Source organism: Mytilus trossulus, chromosome 9 (assembly GCF_036588685.1).
Source record: "Mytilus trossulus isolate FHL-02 chromosome 9, PNRI_Mtr1.1.1.hap1, whole genome shotgun sequence".
Lineage (NCBI taxonomy): Eukaryota > Metazoa > Mollusca > Bivalvia > Mytilida > Mytilidae > Mytilus > Mytilus trossulus.
Genome location: NC_086381.1, coordinates 65,340,284 through 65,361,424, shown reverse-complemented (window position 1 = coordinate 65,361,424; position 21,141 = coordinate 65,340,284). Strand labels below are relative to the sequence as shown.

The window sequence follows — 21,141 nt, the reverse complement described above, 5'->3', positions numbered from 1 at the left end:
TATCACAAGATAACAAAGAGCATAAGTTCACTGTCATTCTGATTTCGTTTGAATCTCTTTTTTGAAAAGAGAAAACTCGTAAAAAACTGATACCGAACTCAAAGGAAAATCAATTCTAAGAGTCTCTTAGAAAATGGGAAAATTAAAAACTTAAACACATCAAACGAATGATGGAAAACGACTGTCATACATGTATTCCTGACTAGGTGCTGGTACATTTGTATTTCCCTTTGTAGAAAAGTGGTTGTTTAGCTCTCACTTGTATAAAAGTCGCACAAATTCCATAATTTTGGCAACAATGCGTGAAGACACGAATAAAAGGTAAATTAGTAAAACATAGGGGAGCAGCAGTCAATATTGTATCATAAACACAGATATGCTGTTGAAACTGTTTGATCTCTTTTTCGAATTCAGAAATGTTCACCAAATAATGAAAGTTTCTGAAGATTGGACGATTACATGACATTTTTAAAACATGTATTTGACACAACTTCTTGGAATTTTGGGTCCTCAGTGCTCTTCAACGTTGTACTTGTTTGGCTTTACAACTTTTAAGTTCTGAGCATCACTGATGAGTCTTATGAAGACGAAACGCGCGTCTGGCGTATTAAATTATAATGCTTGTACCTTTGATAACTATTAAAGGTATATGTGTACTGAAGAGTATGATATATAACATTGTAAACTCATCTTGCTGTTTATTCATAAGCGGTTATAATGTTTGCTAACAAATGTGGATAGAAAATATGATCAGACGCTTGAATGTACATATCAGATCAATGTTTAAACTTTTCCGAGTACTGTGGATTCATTTATTTTCGTTGGTATCAATTTTCTTGAATTGCTAAAAACTTGCATATTCGTGGATATTTGATTGCGTGGTTTTGAAAATCTCTGTATATTACGCCTATTGTAAATATGTATTTCGTTGAACATTTGATTCCGTGGTTAACCCATTCCCACGAAACCCACGAAAATTGGTATCCAACGAATAATAATGAATCCACAGTATGTTAAATCTTTATTTGCTGCATTTTACACCACCACGATATGTCCTATGCATTACTGCTTCGTTGCAATCACCTGGCGCCCATGGAGATAACCTATAATCCTTGAAACCAAGACGTCCATAGAAACAATCTCCCAGATGTGAAGCTCCTCTAGGACAATACACTTGTTGTATGTTATTTGCCGTTGCTGGACCTTCTCGAGAATCAAAGGGTATGTGTATTGCGGTTCCATTGCTACAAAAAGAAAAAAAAAATTGTTTAGGATTTATCAAAAAAATATAGTTGTATTGTCCATGTTAAAGGGACAGTTGGACAAGTATTTGTTAAGCATTACTCGTTCGCTTTGAGAACCTTAACATATATTATCACGAAATGGCAAAGGACAAGTACATTTCCATAACTTTCTTTCACTGATTTTTGTGACTTTAGATTTTGAGAGAAATGCATCTTTCTTTTAAGATAATATTACAATAAGCGTATGTCAAAATAATTCCAAATTCCATACAAAACAAGTTCAAAAGTGCCAATTAAACAAATAAAAAAAATCGCCGATTTGAATGATATTTTATGACACTTGAACAGTTTAGTAGTTATTTGACTAGAACATGCGTAAGCATAAAGTAACAATATACATCTTTCATTTTGAAATACGTAATAATACTTTCTACCTTTGGTTTAGCATACGACAGACAGTGGTTGCCGTTACGTCATCCCATAGGGAATTGCCATGGAAATCAGACCATCGAGAAGAGCATATTTGCCATGTTTCTCCCTGTCTATAAACGATAACCTTTCCATCACCTTCTAAAGACACTGTCATATGAAGCTCTACAAAAACATTACATAAGTTCTTAGTGCTGGAAATTTAAAAAAAAAAGCAGATGATTCCAATTGGATATTCAGTCACATTAGTAAAAAAAATAACAACTGACAATCCCCCCTCAACAAAAGTCAAATCCCTTTTGCTAATTTTGCAAATAAAAACTGTTTAAACTAAACAAAAAACGCCTGAAAAGAAAAACAACAAATCAATACATTGAAAAACTAAGACTAAGATTGAAAAATCGGAGGTAAGATATAAGGTGTTACGGGAAAGAACACATATCATTCTCCACATGTAGTGCCCGTACTGTTATTAGTGTAAGAACAACACTGGTCAAAAGGCTACTATCGCTAGATTGTATTCGAGAGAAAAAGAAAAAGGACAGGGTTGTGAATGGGACAATTTATCATAACTCATGTATCTGTCGTCATTAAAAAGCTGAATGCACTTCACAGTTTTACTTCGGTAGAGACATGTACCGACATATTTATACCAAAATGGTGAGGAAACAAAGAAATATTTCGAATAAGGTCAATACAATTCTACCGACCAGAATTTAAAGAAAACAGAAGGGCCGGTATATGATATTTTGTCGACAAAACCATCAGAAATGGTAATTTATATGCGTTAAAACAAAAAACAAAAAAACCATAAATACAAACATACCAGGATCGAGTTCTTCATAGCACTTAATAAACACTGATACACTTCTTTCGAATGGTGAAAACGGCTGTGTTTTAATCGAATTGCATTGTCCTACATTCTTTTCTTTTCCGTTGCATTTTAGAATTAACCAAAAAGGACTGTTTTTATAAATTGATTGTTGAATGTTTATTTCTCCTCCATGTCTGTAATATAAAATGAATGTTTGCAAATGGATTCACTTCAAATTCGTACTTTATTTTGCCTTTTTAACAGTTTTTGATTCGAGCGTCACCGATGAGTCTTTTACCCGTCTGGCGTAAATATGAAATTTCAATCCTGGTATCTATGATGAGTTTATCTATTTACAGGAAACATCAAGTGACAATGATGTCAAACAGTTGTAGTAGTATATAACATATATTCGGCATAGATCTTTATTATGTCTCCCTTTGTACATGTTGTGTTTGGTGAAATTCCTTTCACTCAATCTTAGAAGCATGCAATGTTGAAGGCCGTACTTTAACTTATAGTGGTTTACTTTTTAAATTGTTATTTTGATGGAGAGTTGTCTCATTGGCACTCACACTACATCTTCCAATATCAATGTATAAACACCACATTTCGGTTTAATTGTATTGAACAGTGGCTAGCCGTTCCAATTTACGTTTCTTTCTAAAACATATATTTTATAGTGTATGTCCCCTTTTGTGCTTTTTCTTAGAAATCATAAAGCCGAAACATGTTGAATATAAATGATCCCACAAGGTATTACATTCATCCGCTGCAGTATTCAACATGTATAAAGATATTTATTTAGCTAAGTTTGTTGCCACGCTGATTAAATAATCCTAATTTTTTTTTGCAATCGTTTTATTCACACACCGTGTATATAACCTAAATACCTAAATCCAATCTGCCTACATACAACAGCTACATTTTTTGTTGAAAAGTCATCAGAGTGTACTGTTGTCCATGTGTTATCATATTTCACAAGAAGCTGACCTGCATTGGCCGAATTTCCTCCAAATAACTGTACATCATATTCTACAAATAAATACATTAAAAGTTAACATGTTCAATAAAGCTTATTCATATTGAAATAAAGAAAACATTACGTTGACATTATTTAGATATAGGAAGATGTGGTGTGAGTGCCAATGAGACAACTCTTCATACAAATAACAATTTAAAAAGTAAACCATTATAGGTTAAAGTACGGCCTTTAACACGGAGCCTTGGCTCACACCGAAAAACAAGCTATAATGGGCCCCAAAATTACTAGACAATATATATAAGTGTAAAACCATTCAAACGAGAAAACCAACGATCTAATCTATATAAACAAAACGAGAAACGAGAAACACGTATATATTACATAAACAAACGACAACTACTGTACATCAAATTCCTGACTTAGGACAGGTGCGAACATTTGCAGCGGGATTAAACGTTTTAACGGATCCAAACCTTCTCCCTTTTGTCTGTTTTGTAATATATGGGACAACAGAGTGTATGTTTAGAGCCTGCGAAACGATTGCATTGATTTTTTTGTTATCAAAGGGTTGCGAATGTTTTATAAAAGTAATGTCTATTCGAGATGCACGTATTATAAAAATCCTTCGCAATTAAGCACAGACAATATGTTGTCTGTCCTTTTTAGGGAATATAAAAAAATATCAGGAAACCAAATTACTATCAAAATGTTTGCAGCATCTCCATTCACAGACAACTGTAGATACATGTAGGTAATACCCTTACACATTAAGAGAGAGGTTTTTCTGGCGTAGAGAAAAATTGGTGATGGGGTTGCATAAGTCCGGCAATATTATTACGATTTGAAAAAAATATATTTTCAAAATATAAGACAGGGTTGACGGAACAAATCGTTTATATTCATGGTACAAAGTCATACGAAATAATTCAAAGTAATGTTTCGAAATATTTCACCTAATATGTACTCTATATATCAGCAATGTATAGAATTGACAAAATATTTACTGATTAGAACTGAATTAACTACAAGCAAACTATCTGATAAGTACTAATTGACAACAAGAATATCTAAACAATTCTTAACGAGTGTAGGCAATTCAGATAATGACCGTTTAAGACTATACTTATTGTAAGAGTGATATTACATACAATATACGTAGCATCCAGTTTTGTATTTGATTAGGGACTTTCCTTTTTAAAATTTTCCTCGGAGTTCAGTAAAAAAAAATATTTTACTTTTCACCACTCGTCTTTCAAGATGTTCAATAATCATAATAATGCGCAAAACTTCGATAAATTCATAAATACATCGAAAATAATTTATTACCTGGAAAAGGTTTTGACCTACACTTTAGTCTTAAATCTCGCTTATGTGAGTCGCAAATTATTCTATTATCTTTGTAACTCCATTCTCGTTCTGAACACTGATCGAGATCTACAGAATTCCATGGACATTCTATGTTTTTTAGAATTGTTGGTGCAATATCTTTCCTATTATCATTCTCTCCTTCTCTTCCTTCATCCACATCAATAATGATATGTCCACCATGACTGATTTAAAAAAGAAAATAAGAAAAAAGAAATAATGAAAAAAGTAAAAAGTTAAAAGAGAACAAAAAAAATTGAATTAACTGTCAGTATTGCTGTTATCACATGCCCTATTTTCAAAATTAACTTTTTCATTTTTTGTGTATACGTTAAATTCAAAGTATGCTTCTATGTAGTTCTTCACTGAAAGTTGATATTCCATAACGTTGGCTATTATATTTCATGTCTTTATTTACTAGATAGCCCTTTACGGGTCTACGTATTTTCACACTCTCAGTAAAGGTATTTCATGCCATTTTCATCAAATGAACGACTTCTTTTACATTGCCCCTTTACGAAAAGATAGTTCTAAGGCAACTATCAGTTGTCAAATAAGCCATTGTTTTAATTATGAATGTGTTAAAAATTCTTCATAATATACAATACAATTTTTAGTTTCATTGCATTTCATGCAGCTCATTATTATGAATATAGATATAACATTGCTCTCTTACTTACCATGCTGTCATTGTATTGCTGTATTATAATTAATATGGTGGATACTGCGCATGTATTTTAATTCAAGACTATACAAACAAGTAAGCATTGGATTGTTTAGAAACAGTTTTGAAAAGTCAAATGCTTAATTTCAATGCGTACCTTTATAAACAATGAATGAATACATTATGATGTTATACAAAAAAACGTAAAATACTAAACGACAATAAACAGAATATCCGGAATGGAGAAAATTTTAATAATTTGAAACCAGTCTGTTATGCTTTTATACTGATCTGACTAACCTATATCTATATACGAATATAAACAACATGAATATAATACTCGATATAACTGATAAAGGAAATGAGAATATATCAAATGACAACAACCTGATCAAAGAGCAAATAACTACCGAAGGTCACTGGGTTTTCAACAAAGCGAGAAAATCAGTCTGCTTCTGACAAAAAACATATATTCGTTCAGTGAAAATCGACGTCATACTTAACTACAAATCAAATAAATGAATTGATATTATTATAAAAAAAAAATACAAAGGCTAGATGCTCCTGACTTAAGGCAATATACGTTGGGGTTATCCTTTTTTTTTTTAGATATAAACCCTGCTGCTATGTCTCTAGCAAATATAGAATAAAGAAACACACTGCAAGAAACACAGTAAAGATCGGTTAAAAAGAAGTCTAGGTCCGATGTCTGAATGAGTAACATATGAACTAAGCGAAATGACCATACTTCATTTATAACTTAACCATGTTAACAGAGGACTTCTCTCAGTTACTGACATGCCAGCACCAGACCTCAATCTGTGGTTGAACAAAAATCAAAAACACGAAAGAAAGGCTATTATCTAAAGTTTCAATTTATAGCCAATGATATTCCACTTACGTAAAACCTAACTGATGACAGAACATCGATGCCTCAGAGGTCCCCATGTAGGCTCCACAAACATATCCCCAGTATCCGTCTTTAAAGTACTCAAGTATTTCTCTTCTCCATCCTGCTTGTAATCTAAACTTCACTTCTGGTACTGAAATAAATTAAAAACAATGACCAATCTCTATATTGTACTATTGTTCGAGCAGAAAATTGAAACAAACCAAATATTAGTATCGTCGGAAATCACTCGAAGTGTTCACAGAGGTATTGATTTCACAAGTTGAATTGCCATACAGTTTAAAGTGCTTGAACTATAACCAATTTTATCATTATCGAAAAAATGTTATGCATACATTTTATTTGATATATTCCTTATTATGCTTATCAACTTATCTTTTTTGATTGGGTTTCCCTTAACTCAAAAAATCAAACCACAATCTGAATCACAAAATTCAATCTAAACACCTTCAATCGGTTCTGTCCGGCATTTAACAACTGCTGGTCCTATACCAAGGGCAATTTTGTCCTTCTCACTTGTCCAATCAAACTCACAGTCCTGTAAATCGTTGGCAAGTAAAGGACATTCGATGTAGTCTATCCATAGTGGTCCCTGTCCGGGAATGAACTTATCATATATCGGCAATCCGCCATACCTAGATAATAGATAATTTGAATTAAACAATACTTGAAAAACTAAAAAAGAGTTTCAGGTTTAACGCGTTTCCCAAGTCGACAATTATAAGCTTTGATTAGTAATATTTCCGACAGAGAAATTGACTGCAGTCTAATAGTTCTGACCCGCATTATATACAGTATAATTGCACGAGAGTACATGACACAATGTGGAACTAAATGATAAGTCTTTGACGATGTAAAACTAGCAAATCTTCATTCATTTTTGCGTGATGGTTTTCATAAACGTTGACATAGACGATGACTTAAATTATCAAGTTTAAAAAGACAATTTTAATAATATTTCTTTAAATTACTTAGTATAAATGATATTCATTTCATAATGATTACGAACGTTCTCTCTCGCCTGCAAGTTTTATCTATTTAATTGCTTTCAATATGAGAAGTTTAAACTTTTTGATGTCATTGTTTTTGAGATACATGAAATTTAACTATAGCACATTCATGTTTGATTTCAAAGTTAATGTATAAAAAGTAAAAGCACAAAAATATTGAACTCCGAGGAAAATTTAAAAAGGAAAATCAAAATTCAAAAGGCAAAATCAAAAGTCCAAACAAATCAAACGAATGGATAACAACTGTCATATTCCTAACTTGGAACAGGCATTCTCTAATTTAGAAAATGGTGGATGAACCTGGTTTTATAGCTAGCTAAACCTCTCACTTGTATGACAGTCGCATCAAATTGTATTACATTGTCAACGATGCATGAACACAACAAACATACTCAAAGAGTAAAAATGTCAAAAATAGGGGTACAGCAGTCAATGTTGTGTTATCATCTTAATATCACTATAAAAACAACAATTGTAACGAAGAAACACAAAAAGGCATGCACCAAATCTAACATACTCATTTAGTTTTTTTTATACGACTTACTTTATCTATGTAAAGTCTACCCGTAAAGGATAAAAGGTTTTCAGTACTGGTGTAAAATTGCGCGTTTGAAATTCGCACAGGTAGACATAAAAATAATTTTGTCGTTCAAAGTATGACGGTATACATAAATGCAGAGTCACGTAAAGTAGATATAACAAAAAACAAAAAAAACTGTCTAGATTAGTTTTTCTCTATGTATTTTATTCATACAACGCTGAGTTTAATCAAAAAGATACTAGTTTGTGATATCGCTGATCACATGCATATAAATGTACAGTGATTTGGTAAAAAAAACTAAGCAACAATAAGAGAAAACAACATAGTTTTGAGCATTTTTTTTAGAGAGTTTGCAATGTGTTGTTTATCTGTAGCTTTTGACGATTTGACAATAACAAAACAATACCAGAGTGTGAATAGAAAAAGAACAAATAAAACAAGGCTTCTTACAATTCCCAAAAATGCATATTCAAATCAGTTGTTGTTATTTAATACAATTTCTCTATTTAAAAAAATACTTACTGATACCCCATCATTTTACAGAACACATTTGCTCCTGGATAACCAAACCAATAATCATTGATAATCCCCCAAGTATTGTTATGCAAAATTTCGACTCGTCCTTCGTGTTCTTTGTTTAATCCTGCTAGTCGTATTCGCTCTCCTGAATTACCTAAAATAAAATATGATTGAATGAATAAAGTGAATACTGTTTTGCTTTGCTTTCTAATTACTAACAAGTGACCACAAATGTCTAATCTAAACCCGAAATTCATTAATTCATTGAAACTTTGCTAATATATTATATATTTCTCGTCGTCAATACTTTACTTTACCATTAACTTAAATAAGTTTATAGGTTGCATTTCTCTGAATATTGACACTGAATTTTCCCATAGGAACTCCCTTTACAGCTAAAACTGTTCCACTTTTACAATGAAGTTTTGAAAATAATCATATCCTAGAATATAAAGTTCATATGCACTATTATTTTTATATATAGGTCAAAATATAAGACTGTGTGGCATATTTTCAACTTTTATCTGCCCCGAACTTCTATGAGTTTAAACTCACACTTAATTTCTTAACTACCACTATCTCGACTGTATGGTTTCCACAGGTTTCAGTATAAACAATATTTACATGTGTATTTACTAATTACATTCCCAAGTTATGTCTCTATGAGATACAACCTACAGATCCGAACTGAGAACCAGAGTGTAAACAAAATTTATTATCTATGAATATTCTAAATCTCTCCAAAAATGCGTAGTTTGAGAAACAGCTGTATTTATAAGATTGCAACCTATAGAGACACTTCAATTCCGTAATCATATGTTTTAACTTACACAATTCTTAAAATTTCTTCGGTAAATTATCCTTTACTTAAGAATTTCTTAAACGCAAAGAATGACGCTGAACAATATACGGAATAGTAAGTCTGATGTTCTTCTGATTTCAAAACGGAAATATATCTTATTTATTAATTTGGTAATGAATCGTATTAAGGCAATTACAATTTTTAAAATACACAGCTGTCAATTAGGAGAAACGTTAGTCTTTGTAAATGCAATAACACCAAATTAGTGACCGTCTATTCGCAAATGTTTATGTGAATATCGTAAAATTTCCGCGAGGGAAGTATTCTTTAAACTAATTTACTAATTTTAATAAAACTATTGAAAACCTAGCCAAAAAACAAAAAGAAAAACGCTCAGAGATCGCGATATCAAATCTTCGCGAACATTACACATCTTTGGCATTGTAGAGATGGCCGATCTCTCAACAGGATAGTATTTGTTGTTGACATATTATATTGACATATATCTACTATTGAATTGATAATAGTATATATGTTGCTATTTCGGTAGCTTTAAGTTGTAAAATGTAAAATTAAATGATATTTCATTTGTTTAGATTATATTGTTCTTAAATAAATGTACACGTTATATATACATATAAATACATAAATTTTAAATGTACGTATTGTTATGCGTTTACTTTTCTACATTGGCTAGATGTATAGGGGGGGGGGTTGAGATCTCATAAACATGTTTAACCCTGCCGCATGTTTGCGCCTGTTCCAAGTCAGGAGCCTCTGGTCTTTGTTAGTCTTGTATCATTTTAATTTTAGTTTCTTGAATACAATTTGGAAATTAGTATATATTTGTTTAGGGACAACTGAAGGACGCCTCCTGGTGAGGGAATTTCTCATTACATTGAAGACCTGTTGGTGACCTTCTGCTGTTGTTTGTTCTATGGTCGGGTTGTTGTCTCTTTGATACATTCCCCATTTCCATTCTCAATTGTATTCCTTCATTTTGTACTATTGAAATTTATTATCAATGTTTTGAAAAGTTGTTTTTCCACTTACTAATTTCTGCATATGTCCAACATCTTATAGACAAAATGTTCCACCTATCCCATCCAAACCACGAACGTTCTGTCCACTCCATATCACTGCACTCATTTAAATGCAATGCCTCTTCTGGACATGAAAAGTTTTGCAAAATTTCAGTTGTAATGTCAAGACGACCAAAATGAGAACTTTGAAGAACATCTACAGTTTTATAACTCTGACCACCATACCTTTAACAAGAAGTATTAAAAGATTTAAACACACTTGTCTTAAAACTTTACGGACGCCATCACAAGTTGTTTGACCGTTATGGAATAACTGTTTCACAAAATATATCGGATATATTCCTTACGTCGTAACTACAATCCCTTTCCCTCTCATGAATGTGATCTACCAAATTAGACTATTTACTGGATTAATTATAACATGAGCAACACGACGGGTGCCCACGTGGAGCAGGATCTGCTTACCCTCCCGGGGAACCTGAGATCACCCCCAGTTTTTGGTGGTGTTCATGTTGCTTATTCTTTAGTTTTCTATGTTGTGTCATGTGTACTATTGTTTGTTTGTCTTTTTCATTTTTAGCCATGACGTTGTCAGTGTATTTTCGATTTATGCGTTTGACTGATCCTCTGGTATATTTGTCACCTCTTTTAAATCCTAATAGTAAATGTATTTACTATTGTATGTATGTGCTGCAAATTTAACTGTCCATTTTTATTACGTCATTTTATTATATTCATATGTTTGTCTATTCGACTCTGCATTGCGAATTGGGGATCTATTATACAACATATCTAACAGCGTGTTTATTCACAATATAGCCTTACAGTGAAACCTTAAGAAACGAATAACAAAGTCAGTATCAGGGGTTGCAGTCATAAACTTTGTTCAGTGCTTGGAGCACAAAAATCATGCTCGAAGCATAAAATCCCGCATTGTGATTGGTTGATTTTGGAGTTGTAAAATTGTGGAAAGAAAATTCCCTCGTTAATACAAATTGCGACCATATTATGTTGTTCACAGCAAAATAGATAAAGTTTACATACTTAAAACCAAGTGTTTTGCAAAGAGCATTAACTTCGGACTGTCCGATTCCTAAAACAAATCCCCAGTGGTCATTTAAGAAGACTTCTACGACACCTTCTCTTAAATTCTGGACATCCTTTTCTGGTATTATCAGACGAACGGGTATATCTGGAACTGAATTCAAGATATATAAAGTTTAAATAAAACTTACTTGTTATTCTTTTTTGTACATTTGAAGAACAGAAAACGAGTCCATAATATATATAATTTTAGATGTTTGCAATTTATCTCTTTGTGCACGCAATTAAGTTAAGGTTGAAAGATATATGCATATTAGAAAGTATGATACCTGTAAATATATGAAAAAAAATACTGCATTAGACAATAAATGACAACATTTTGAAAGCATGTTATCCAACACTTGCTTATCACTATGTATGAGAAATACTTGAAAAGGGTCGATGCCACTACTTTGAGAGGTTTTATTCCAGAGGGTATCATTAGCCCGGAAGACAGCACTTCTATATTGACATGAACTATCATTGATATCGTCGTAACCATAAATTAGCTGTTTACAAATATTACAAATATTTAAAATACTCAGGCACTTCTACCTCAGAGTAAGGATAACAGCAGTATTTGGCAACAGTTTTAGGAATTTTTGTTCCTCAATACTATTCAACTTAGTACTTTATATGCTCCTTTTAACTTTTTTTATTCGAGCGTCACTGGTGTGTCTTTTATAAACCAATCGCGCGTCTGACGATCATTACAGATATTCATAGAAAATAGAAACGTACCTGGTTATTCTTCTTCATTTTCCACTCATATTCATGTGATTAACATTTTACAAAAAGAAAAGAAAAACATATTAAAGAACGTACAACTTACAATCGTGTACAGATAATTATATGTTGATTTACAGAACAATCGCATGACCCTGAATATAGATTACATACTTTCTGATACTCCTCAACATATAACTTACTTTTTACAGGTTCGAGCCTACAAGTTACTCCAACTATATGTGACAGATAACATTTAGATAGTTTCTTCAAGTTACATTGGCCAATATCGGTAATATTTGGTAAACAACTTATTCCATTTATACACATTGGATTTCTATTTTTCTTGTGCCTCCAATAATTGAAACGAAAAATACCTTCCTCCTCATATGTTATTCGTGGTACACCTCCATATCTGCCAAAGAAAGAAGATTGTCAGCTTTTAAACTTCTGTTGTTTGCAACAAACATGCATTTAACGCGTAATAATGAAAAAGCTATTGCAAGGAATATATTTAACATCACAGCGTATCTGTACTAATGTTAACACAAACATTTCATTAAAAACGAAAGCACAACAAAGCATATATGTCTTCTAATTTGATTTTTTTTCTTGACACATTGGTTTTACTGCATTAACGCTTCATTCCCTTATTTCTAACTTTAAACTTCTTTGAAATGAAAAAAAAATGGTGGAAATACTTCACGTACATTCACATTGATACGGTATGACGGAACTGGAAGCATCGTAGCAGGAAAAAAAACCGAAAACATATGAAAAGGCTAACAGGAGTTTATATAAAAAAAAACTACACACAAAACTAAGAGTTGTAAAACACAAACACACAACACACCTGGCCACAAAAAAGCAATGATCTCAGGCTCTCAAAGAAGAGACAGAAAATCCCGGTCAACAAGTGGCACCACCGGAATGAACTTAATTCGTTTATAAGTCATTCTGTGACGTTACATAGAGGGAAAGATGACTGCATTGTGGATACTACCATCGGAACATAGCCATGGTTATCTGTAACACAGATGTTTAATTACAATTGACCTCTTCGTGATTGTGAGTGTAACACATTCGAAGGTGCCCCAGTTATAATAACTCTCTTTTTTTACCATTGGATATAAATCATCAGAGACGTAATCTCATTAGCAAGATTATTAAATCGACGTCAAACGTCATACTTTTAGAAAGAAACAAAACGTGATGCAAGATGAATGGTGTTGATGCAACAGAAATAATGATTTTGTATGATATAACATGATAGAGTATGATCAAATATAATATAAACATGATGGAGTATGATCAAATATAATATAAACATGATAGAGTATGATCAAATATAATATAACATGATAGAGAATGATCAAATAGGATATAAACATAATAGAGTAGGATCAAATATGATATAAACATGATAGAGTAGGATCAAATATGATATAAACATAATAGAGTAAATACTTATATGATATAAACATGATAGAGTATTATCAAGAGTGGTATAAACATGATAGAGTATGATCAAATATTATACAAACATGATGGAGTAGGATCAAATATGATATAAACATAATAGAGTAGGATCTTATATGATATACACATAATAGAGTAGGATCTTATATGATATAAACATGATAGAGTATGATCTAATATGATATAAACATGACAGAGTAGGATCAAATATGATATAAAGATGATAGAGTAGGATCTAATATTATATAAACAGGATAGAGTATGATCAAATATAATATTAACATGATAGAGTATGATCAAATATAATACAAACATGATAGAGTAGGATCAAGTATGATGCAAACATGATAGAATATAATCAAGTATGATATAAACATGATAGAGTATGATCAAATATGATGTAGTATGATAAAAAATGGTCAAGAATAATATGAACATGATAGATTATGGCCAAGATTGATATAAACATGATAGAGTATAGTGAAATAAGTCCTTTATGGAGAAGCGTGGATGGAAAAATGAACACGGCTCTCAAATATCTGTTTATTTGAATAGATATATATTCCACATTACCTTAAAACGGTATTTATACAATAAAAACCCCACCTTCACCATTTGGAACAAATTATTTAACAACCTCTTCCCATGAATGTATAAAAATGTAATAATAGCAAGTTAAACCTCTAAAAACAGAATGTTGTCAAGCTTAAATTATCTCCTCTATCGTAAATAAATGTGTTAAACCAACCCATATTATGAATTTCTAGATGTACATCAAAGTCGTAGACATATTCAAATGTTAATCATAGTCATTAAATCTATATATGTGATCTGGATGTTGAATGTAGGATTAAGAGCACATTTTTGTTAATGAGTCCGAATTTCATTTGCGTGATTCTCTCGTTTTGTTAAAGACCTATCGTCGGCCGTGGGCTGTTTTCTGTTCTGTTAGCGGGTTATTGTCTCTTTGACACATTTAACATGGTCATTCTAAATTTTATTAAAAATCTAGTTAGTTGTTATAATTGTATACATACGGATATCCAAGAGACCGACACACAATAGAGGCCTTTACTGTACTGAAATCATAGTAATAAAAATAGGTCCATTTGTTCTTATTGCGAATTTGAACGATTCCTTCACCTTCTTGTGTATACGATTCTAGTCTAATCGGAGTGAAAAGAGATTCTGAAATAGATATGACCTCTATTTAGTAGTTGTCCAGGATATATAATCATTTTATAGTACATAAATATTTTAACGGGATTCGTTGTGGATATATACGTATTGATCTATTGATTGTTTTTGTTTTTAAAGGTGATACTGGTTTAATATTTCAAACCTGTATACGTTGATTTAAAATACAAAAATAAGTAGGCAATGATCGTGGTTGTTAAATTTGATGTCTGCCTTTTTGTGCTTATTTGTTAAAGATTTGTTTTTTTCATTCTGATTAGGATTGTGATACGGTGATGACTGCTTTTTTTCCTTTTTTGAAAGTTTTGCCTTTTGTGTCTATTTTGTACCGTTGTAAATATAATTAAATTTGATGCAACTGACATACAAGTGAGAGGTGGTTAGCGTTTTAAAACCAGTTTTTATCCACAAAATTTGGAAATGCCTTTACTTAGTCAGGAATACGAGAATTATTATCCATTTGTTTGATATGTTTTATCATTTCATTTTGCCATTTGATCAGGAACTTTCCGCTTTGAATTTTTTTCGGAGTGAAGTTTTTTTGTAATTTTACTTTTAAGTTTAGGAACCATATATACCGCAATATGCTTCATTACTATAAGATACACTTCAATATTGAACGTTTGAGCTACAGTGACTGAAGTGTGTAATTCTTCCACTCGAAATATCTGACTAATAATTACACATATAACGTATCACTAAAGCATGACTGTGTGGTTGATAGATATAATCCATTAAAAATATCAATTGTCCAGATGTTCTGATAAAAAAATAGAAATAAAACAAAAGTCCCAAACAAAATTTGAATTACCAATGCCTAAAATGAATCATGGGAAATAGGATAGACACTCAAACCAGAAGATTTAAGTTCGCCATGTTGCCTTGGTCAAATGTGGCTAATATATTTATTGTGGTTAACCAAGTCGTGACAATATTTGTTAGCTCGTTTTGCAATGTCTTCTTTGTCATCAGTATACGGAAAAATCATATTCTAAAAGACAACGAAGCTCTAAACTAAGTAACATATATTTATACCGTATTGAAATATTGTAGGAGCAGTGTTATTGCTTTTGAACTGTAAAGACCACACAACTAAAGCTGTAGTTTTGTTGTAAAGTAACATCTTGGTAGGACCCCGTTGCCTTAATTGATAATTAAATAAAGCATACATATCTTCATATTGTATAATGATGACAGAAGATGTGCAATTTCGTTAAGGTTTATTTCTAAATGTTATTATCTTTATGACGTTTGACCTTAACCCTTGAACAAAACTGTAAGATATATTTTTTATGGTGAAGATCAATAACACATTTTTGATTAAAAAAAGTAAAACTGATATTATAGAGACACTAAATGTGAAGAGTAAGCTACAAAAACTTGCCAACCCAAAGGCAGATCTAGAACCTTCATTTTTAAAGTAGCAAATAATAAATGGATATAGGGGATCAATGTATATATACATTTTACTCTACTTATATAACAAAATGCCCATTTTGTTCTCCTTGATCTGCCACATTAATATAGATATATGTATATAAGTACCATATATGTTTTTATTAAGTTTACCTTGAACATGGACTCTATAATGTCTTTCTATGACAGCAGACCATCTAACATTAACGCGGCACTTGTAAATTCCAGAGTCCGAGGCTTGTGTGTTTTGTATTACAAGTTTGCTGCTGTATCGATGCCCGGGTTGTTGTTTTAAGTAGATAGAATATCGTCCGTCATTAGTGTGATATATTTTTGAGTGTGCAGACGTTGAACTGTCCATCTTCACCCACTAACCGAAAAAATTTAGATAAAACAGGTTAACATTCACTGTCAGGCAACGAATCTATCAAAACATTAAGATTCCTCCAAAATTTCACTACCAGTCGATAAATCTCTCAACACATACCAAGTTCTCTCAATATGTCGTTGTATTTAATTTATCTCCCGTCTAAATGCATTTGACATTCTCACAAAATTTCCTAGCAGTATAAAATTCTCTCAATGCACTCCAAATCATCACAACATTTCACAATTGGCAGTTAACAATCTCTTACCGCATAAAAATTCTCTGAACAGTTCAATGCCATTTAAACCATCTCTCTGTACATACCAAAGCCTCTCAACGTTTAATTGGCAGTCAAATAAATCTCCTAACTCATCCAAAATCCTCTCAACATTTCATTGCCAGTCAAACAATATTCAGGCTTCTAAATCTCTCGACGCATATCAAAGCCTCTCAATGTTTCATTGCCAGTCAACAAATCTCTAAACGCGACACATATTCTTTCAACATATTATTGTCACAATAGTATTTTAATATTTCTATTTACTGTAACATGTATTTTATGGTGTTGAAAATGTTTATTTTATTTTAGAATCCTTTTATATCAAGACCTGTGGTTTATTATGTTTCTCGTTTTTCCGTTTTTATATAGTCAAATACATATATATATATATATATATATATAAAACACAGAAACACTTATGAATCACATTACAAACGATTACTACTGACCATCTGATTCCTGACCTAGAACAGTTGCAAACAATTGTAGCGGGATTTAACGTTCTCCATTATCTGAATCAATAGTGAATCATCACATCATAGAAAGACACATATTAGAATATCAATTTGAATAGATTAGACCAATAAAAAACATATTTGTATTTTTGATTAGTACTAGAAGTGAAGTCGATCTTTTGTTGCACAAAAAGGACATTAAAAATGTCAGAGATACTATAAAGATTTACCTTTACCTTATTGTCTACAAGGTATTAGAGTCCCAATTTGACGTGTTGTGAACCAATTATATACTAGAAATTTTAAAGCTGATCCAATATCACATTTTTCAAATGGTTTAAGGTTTACTTTTAAAATATAAACGTTCTTTGCATCCGATCAAATAATGGTTTACAGAATATAAAAAGACATACCTCGAAATGAGGTTCTGCATCACCGCGTACTTTACATCTCAGGACGACTTTATTATTTTCTCCTATTCCAAAATTACTCATAGAGGTCCGAATAAACTCTAACCCCGTTACGTTTGTGCCATCTAGATAAAAAAAAAACACATGTTATAACACCTTGAATTGTGTCAATAAGCATATAGTTAATTGGCCGTTTCAGAATCTAAAGCATCATGGGTAATTTCATTGTTCGTACCCTAAAGTGAAAATAACGTTACGTCATTGGTTGAATTTCCATTGTTTATAAGGTTTTACGCTTTTGAAAATATTACCCAGGATGCATTAGATTCTGAAACGGCGAATTGTCGGGTTATATACGAGAATGTTTTCCGTGATTTATGTTTTTTGCAATTGACTATTTTCAGGACACTATTATGTCTGTTTGATTTGTTCACACATCATTGTCAATACAATCGAATTCAATGCGACTCTTACACAAGTGAGAGTTTAGCTAGATTTAAAATCAGGTTTTATCCACAGTTTTCTAAATAAGAGAATGCCTGCACCAAGTTCGAAGTAGTACAGTTATCTATTCGTTAGATGTTTTTTTTTTTTTTAATTTTTATGTGGCCATAAGGGACTTTCTTTCTTTAGTTTTCTTTGGAGTTTATCATTTGTGATTTCCATTTTTTCATTCAAAAGACGGTATGCAAAAAATACATAAATTCTTCCATTTTAGATAAATCATGAAAAACTGCAGATCACATATATTGGAAAAATAGATCATTGTAGAAAAATATTGCAAATTCATAAAATAATGTTGTAGATATTGAGCTAGATCTCAAACACCATATGTATACACTGTGCATATTACTTCTAATTTAGAAAGGTGTCTACGTTGACGGACATTTAATTTAATGGAGGTGTAAATAGTTAATACTTTTCTAAATTTTTCCATGGTGAAGCAGTTGAATTTATCTAAGAGGCCAACATTCAAACTCAGTATTTACCAGCTTCAAATAGTTGTTTCAGTTCACTTATTTTTAAACTGATGTTGATTACCAAACAGGGGTTTATCATTTTGTTATATTATCTTGTATTGCCACTGATAATATTTTCATATTTCCGTCTTTTGTATCCAATTGATTGATCTAATATGCCAGAGTACTATAGTGAACTACCGTAGAGGTGACTCCTATCGAAAATATTAAAAAAAAAAAAAAAAACGAAGACAAAATCGTTTGTACGAAAATAGTCTAGTTGCTAGACCACCAATTCAAAACCTTTTTTATAATCACGTTAAATGTTTCCCAAAAATAACGGTAATGATATGTATATGATATATCCGAGGAATCACAATAAATGCATTTTTACGAATCACGGTAAAATGTAACCCTTACGTCAGCCGAGATTACCTTTTGACACCTGATGGTTAAGAACATTATCACCTTCCTTAAATTACCCTTTAGTTAAACATGTTAAATGTCAGAGAAACTCGATGTATCATGAATTGTACATGCCATTAAATAACCGACGTTCAAAGTTTGGTAAGAAATAATTGCCGTTTAGAAAACAAATGCTACTGAAAATAACCCCTTGTATACAATAGAGCGCATAAGTTCTCCATTTTTAATGCAATCTTATAGACTTTTTTGTTATGGTTAACATATATAATCTTTGCAGTATTTATGTGAAGATGCAGGCAAATAGAAATTTAAACAAGACGTATTATATTGACAGTAAATATAACAATGATATAATTAAGCTAATATCGCTATACTTACAATCTCTTTCAGGAAGCCGATATACCTCATAAGAGTTTGTTTTGCACAAATATCCAAATACTAATTGAACTAGTATCCATTGTGCCCTGTAGCACATGATGCACAGATATATTCATAAATTATATCCCCTTTGTCTTCTATGTGAATCTACAAATACTTTTTTCTAACAATTCTCACGTAATGTTAATTTATTTCTATTTATGCTCTACATTAGCTTTAATTACATTTAAATTGTTTTTGAAATATTAAAAGCCAATTTTAAAATGGCTAATTTTCCAAAATATTTTTTTGTACGCGGGCTGGGATAAGGTCAAATTTAATAATCCCGTCATAAATCCTGAACATGATTATAGTTTGTTATATTGGTATTTATTTTATTCGTCATATATACGTGTTATAACAATATTTTGATTGCTTCTGTTTCAGTGGAAAGAATATAAAACTTTTCAGTCTGATTAACCAAATCAATAATTTATTATGTTTCTCAAGTTTTAATCACGACAATTGATTTAAAAAAAAAAATAGGAATAGTATCATTATCTCAAATTTCCATGATGCAGTAAAACTTTCAGAACATACATAGTCAATAGTTATAAATTATAACTGAAATCTTACTTATGTCTATGTTATTGACACATTGATACATTACGACTGCTTTGTATCGCAATATGAATCGGTGTACTGCTAGTACCATGTCTTTATCAGGTTAAATTACCAAAAACCTGAATGTTTTATCTGATCAATGAATTCACTGCTATGGAAATATGAACTGTACAGATTTTCTTTTTTTATAAGTTATTTTAGATCATCAAGGATTAACAGGCATTTAATAAATAATCTATAGTGGCACATAATAGAGAAAGCAAGAAAAATAAGCATAATCAAGCAAATTAGAGTAAACAAAATAATACTAATAGTACGATATAATATAACGAAATATGGATGAAGTATAACATTTTCATTAAAAAATATATAGTGATAATGGAAAATACATTTCAAGCACATCTATACATAATAATTCACTATTAAATTAATTAATGACTTTATTCCAGGGGTTCCAGTACATGTTATAATCTTTCACACTCATATTTTTTTAGGAAATATGTTTTTTGAGTTGTTAAGTCCCTCTGTATGACGTTTTTTCCTCTTGCATCTTTGATGTGTATATAAAACACTTTACTAGTAAAATGACTTTATTTTTTTTATAAAATTTAGTTTATAGTTGTCGTAAAGACCAAACATGACTACATTTAGTTGATTTCAATATGTGTTGTTTCAAAAATCAAGGCATTCAGATGGTGCCAGATGTCTACTACAATATGACAGCCCCACAATAAGTGATCTATGCTTTCTGGTTCTTCCTTGCAAAATGTGCATAAATTACACTGTACACGGTTCATCTTTAAAAGTAAAGTATTAGTACCTAAAATACGGTGAATAATTCACTATTGAAACCATCAGAGCTTGGTATGTTTTTAGTGACACAGTTATGGATTTTTTTCCAATCCCCTACAATGTTATTCAATATACCCTCCCATTTTCGCTCAGCTGCTATTACAACTGGTATCGCACCTTGATTTGATATATTATACATGTCTTTTGAACCATGGTTTGACTTGAAAAAAATGTTAATATTAAA

At 31.4% G+C, this 21,141-nt stretch overlaps 1 protein-coding gene across 1 annotated transcript; it reads right to left on the bottom strand.

Moving 5' to 3' along the window:
- Nucleotides 1-759: 759 nt before the first annotated feature.
- Nucleotides 760-19,664, bottom strand: LOC134684861 (scavenger receptor cysteine-rich type 1 protein M130-like). Its single transcript, XM_063544171.1, has 15 exons — nucleotides 19,503-19,664; nucleotides 17,743-17,864; nucleotides 16,381-16,597; nucleotides 14,652-14,802; nucleotides 12,339-12,550; nucleotides 11,371-11,524; nucleotides 10,337-10,551; nucleotides 8,485-8,635; nucleotides 6,859-7,046; nucleotides 6,403-6,544; nucleotides 4,799-5,022; nucleotides 3,381-3,522; nucleotides 2,500-2,681; nucleotides 1,679-1,838; nucleotides 760-1,244 (listed from the first exon to the last, which is right to left on the bottom strand). Exons 1-15 carry the CDS (start codon nucleotides 19,597-19,599, stop codon nucleotides 1,022-1,024), a joined length of 2,580 nt encoding a protein of 859 aa, XP_063400241.1. The 5' UTR covers nucleotides 19,600-19,664; the 3' UTR covers nucleotides 760-1,021.
- Nucleotides 19,665-21,141: the final 1,477 nt, after the last annotated feature.

Bases quoted from the DNA above. Each gene is read 5' to 3' on its own strand.
- LOC134684861 (XM_063544171.1), bottom strand. From the start codon at position 19,599: ATGTGCTACAGGGCACAATGGATACTAGTTCAATTAGTATTTGGATAT. The intron at 8,636-10,336 runs GTAAGTGGAAAA...ATTTTATTTTAG, and splicing joins TTGGACATATGCAGAAATTA to GTAATTCAGGAGAGCGAATA. The intron at 5,023-6,402 runs GTAAGTGGAATA...TTTTTAAATCAG, and splicing joins TGTCATCAGTTAGGTTTTAC to TCATGGTGGACATATCATTA.